This window comes from Miscanthus floridulus, chromosome 3 (genome assembly GCF_019320115.1).
Source record: "Miscanthus floridulus cultivar M001 chromosome 3, ASM1932011v1, whole genome shotgun sequence".
Taxonomy (NCBI): domain Eukaryota; kingdom Viridiplantae; phylum Streptophyta; class Magnoliopsida; order Poales; family Poaceae; genus Miscanthus; species Miscanthus floridulus.
The window spans coordinates 9,308,067-9,311,787 of NC_089582.1; the positions used below are offsets into that span (position 1 = coordinate 9,308,067).

Genomic DNA, 3,721 nt, shown 5'->3' on the forward strand with positions numbered 1-3,721 from the left:
AATGTTCGTGACTCTTGCCACTAAGTAATTCCACTCAACTAACTTAATTCTTGCTAAAGCTCTTCTTAAGGACACATTTAGAGGATATGCTCCTAGAGTTTATATCGTACTATATTGTATACAAGTTTGGATACTACGCTTTGAGTATGTGTGACTAACCCAAACCATGTATCTTTCCATAACCTTATTTGAGATCATCTCCTAATTTGAATGTTCCTATTATGGAAATTCTAGGGTGGACTGGAAGCAGCTGGTTAGAGAAGATGGTGACCCTTGTACGTCGCTTTAACTCCTTTATATAGTATCCCGAGGGTTTGTTGGATCAGCTAGAGCTAATACAGTAATTATTAGCTGGAACTAAAAATTAGTTTTAATTAGCTGAGGTTGTGCAGTTAGTTAACAACTAGTTAGATATTTGATTAAAAAAATAATCCACCTATTAACCTCATATTTTGATAAACACAACTAATTTTAAGTAATTTTTAGATGGCTAATAATTATAGCTATTGATATCAAAGAGACCCTAGGCATGGTTCAGCTCTTGTGCTTTTCCCTTACAATAGTAGGAGTATTAAATATAAATAGGAGGAAAACCGGACAGGACGGCTCATCTGATCTGCTTTGTGAGTTGTTGATCCCTATACCCTCGCACTGACAAAAGGCAACTTGCCACGTGTGTTTTTAGTGGGATTTGATATGATTTCTGACACCCAACTTTAAAGATAAAGAATTTTATACATATGAGGCGGATACAATTATAGGTTTAATCTAAATCAGATATTTATATGAGGCGGGTACAATTATTGGTTTAATCTAAATCAGATATTTAAAATTTGACTATATTAGTATATCAATATTTATAGCTCAAAAAATCAGTATTTAGTATGGTAAATATTATAGTATTATATAATTAAAAATAATAGGTCTTTACTTACGATTATATTATGTTAGAAATGCATTCTTTATGGGTGTGATTGGTTGGCATGCAGCATTTAGCCTAACTAGGCTCATGGGATGAAGCACGTTGATCTTTGCTTGGCTGCAGCACGGACAAAGCCTGGTTGTGTGGTTGCAAGGGCGGCCTTCCGGCCTTGCCGCGCGGAAACGAAAATGAATTCATTTCTAGTGAGCTAGGTTGCCGTACCGTACGTGGTGCAATTCAATCCCACGTGAGGCACCAAATGAGACAGCACTGGTGCAAGACGAGAGAACAACCAAACGACATCTCCTTGTGATTTGGCTAGACACGGAGATGATAGCCAAACAAATGGAGACTGCATGTGATAATCCTGGCCGGTTGGAGCCTGTATCTCAGATACGAGCCAAGCTTGGCTTGATGGAAAACCAATTGCGCCCTATGAGACGCGGTCAGTCATCTGTACTGCAGCCTTATTTTTGTCGTCATCTAGTTCTGTTTTTTCTTTTCTTTGCAACAAGCTATATATATACTCCTAAGTGGGAAAACATGGATGCGATCGACATTCATACGCGCAAGGCAGCACCATGTATCACACAAGCACAACTTATGAGGTATGAAACAAACGACTCATAGAATCTCTTATAATATGGGTCATTTGCTTATAAGATATTGTGGTGGAAGTGTGATGCCATAATTAATTAATAATAGATATGTATGTGAAGGCAAACTTTTTAAACTAAGTTATGGTTATTCCACCTAGAATCTCTTATAATTTGGGATAATTTTTTAATGTTAAGATACTTTATATTTCAGGACAGTGAATATTTGTTTATTTGGCTTATGATGCACACTTATTAGGGTCTATTTGGCTCAGCTATGACATAGAAAAGCTCATGTGAGTTTTGTGCAGGCAAAAAGTTGTAAGCTGTTTGATTAAAACAACTACGATGTGTACCTTCTCTTTTTATCTTCCTTGAAATAACTGTAAAACATTCTCTTTGTTTCCACCCATTTGGAAAGACAAAGCAGAAAGACAATTAAAAGCAGTCTAAGGTACTGTGAAAATTATACTAGTGAAACCACAATTTATTTGAATTCTGCTCATTTTCCAGTAAAAGATTACTGTGCATGCACATGTCATCTCCCTTAGTTCATACGTGTACTTCTTCAACTAGACCAATGAATAATTAATATAATCGAGCGAAGTCACAATTCACACAAGAATGCCGCTGCTTCATTCACACTTTACACTGAAAGGAGTTGCTTGAGAAAACCATGAAACACTGAGAGGTCGAGTTTTATTCATTCAGCACTCAGCAGCTGCCCTGCAGCGGTCATGCATGCATCATCAGGCGCGCAGGAAGACATCGAGCTCGAGCACGGCGTTCTTGCCGCGCCAGCTGGCCGTCTTCCAGAGCACATACCCCGAGGCCATGCGGAACCGCCCGGTGCCGCCGACGATGGAGAGCTCGCGCACGGGCGCCGTGACGTCGTTCCGGCCCATCACGGCCACCGTGCTGCCGGTGTAGCCGTCGTAGTCGGTGAGCACGACGTTCATGGACAGCAGCATCGCGGGGTGTCCCTCCTGCAGGGACGCCGTCACGTAGGTCCCCTGCGCGCGCCCCACGGGCCGGGACGCGCGGCTCGGGCCCTCCGTCAGCACGTCGTCCATCACCACCGTGTCGCCGAACCTGTTGCCGGCCAGCACCGGGACCGTGCCGTTCACGATCAGCACCGCCGTGGGGCTCGGGCCCGTGTACCCGTCGTGCATGAAGAAGTGCAGGTGGTGCATGCCGCTGCCGTCGCCGGCGGTTGGCGCGGCCAGCTGCAGCACAACAATGGCCACCACCAGGGCCGCTGCGCGTGTGAAGCGAGGATACATCGTGTCTTCTTGTTACACTAGCTAGCTACTCGATCGATGAGATGTGTGGCTGTGGTTACTATTATGTAGGAGTATATATGTACACGTAGCACCTGCAGGTACATCATTGCAGTCAAGAATTTTTAGAGTTCTACTGCAGAGACAAGAATGCATGGGATCAACCATATCTCTCTACTTTATTCAGTTTTGGTGAAAGCAAAAACCGAATGCATGACGTGACATGCATAAGCATGAGTATCGGCCGTCACTTCCATTATTGCTTGATGTCCATTGCAGGAAAACTGGACACGCATGCAGGACGGCTCATCTGATCTCCTTTGCGAGTTGTGCGATCCCTGAACCCCTCGCACAGACTGAAAAAGGCAACACGCGACATGTGTTTTCATAGTGTTATTTGATTGCTCACACCCAACTTTATTCAAAAGATAACGAATTTTATACATACCATATTGTATACTGTCTCCCTCCAGAAAGGATAGAGTTCTGTGTTTGATCTGAATCAAGTTACTACCTCTGTCCACGAAAAAAATGCAATTCTACAACTCTTGATTAGCATGTCTAAAGTTTGACCAAATATATTGGTAAAAATATTAATTTTTTTCTCGAATACGCAAAATATTTGCGTATCATTGTATTAAGAAGAAGAGTTTAAACAGATATACAACGCACTTCTATCGAGCGCCAAGGAGGTCGACCTAACACAGCCGTAGCTGGACCATCCTAACAAGAGACCTCTTGTTTCGCTATTACATAAAATGAAACAACTAATACCGACGCAGCGGTGCGACTTAGGAGGTGGCCTTGCGTCTTTGCGAATGCCTGGACGAGCCCTTTTCAACGGCCAGGAAGAGCGCGTCCAACGTCTCGGCGTTGGACGCAGTGAGGTTGCCGTCGAAGAGCTTGTCAAAGGCCTCCAGCTC

The 3,721-nt window shown here is 43.2% G+C and overlaps 1 protein-coding gene across 1 annotated transcript; it reads right to left on the reverse strand.

The window, feature by feature from the left end:
- Positions 1–2,143: 2,143 nt before the first annotated feature.
- LOC136544921 (dirigent protein 1-like) lies at positions 2,144–2,831 on the reverse strand. Its single transcript, XM_066536984.1, has one exon. It carries the CDS (start codon positions 2,799–2,801, stop codon positions 2,268–2,270), a length of 534 nt encoding a protein of 177 aa, XP_066393081.1. The 5' UTR covers positions 2,802–2,831; the 3' UTR covers positions 2,144–2,267.
- Between the last annotated feature and the right edge of the window lie 890 nt (positions 2,832–3,721).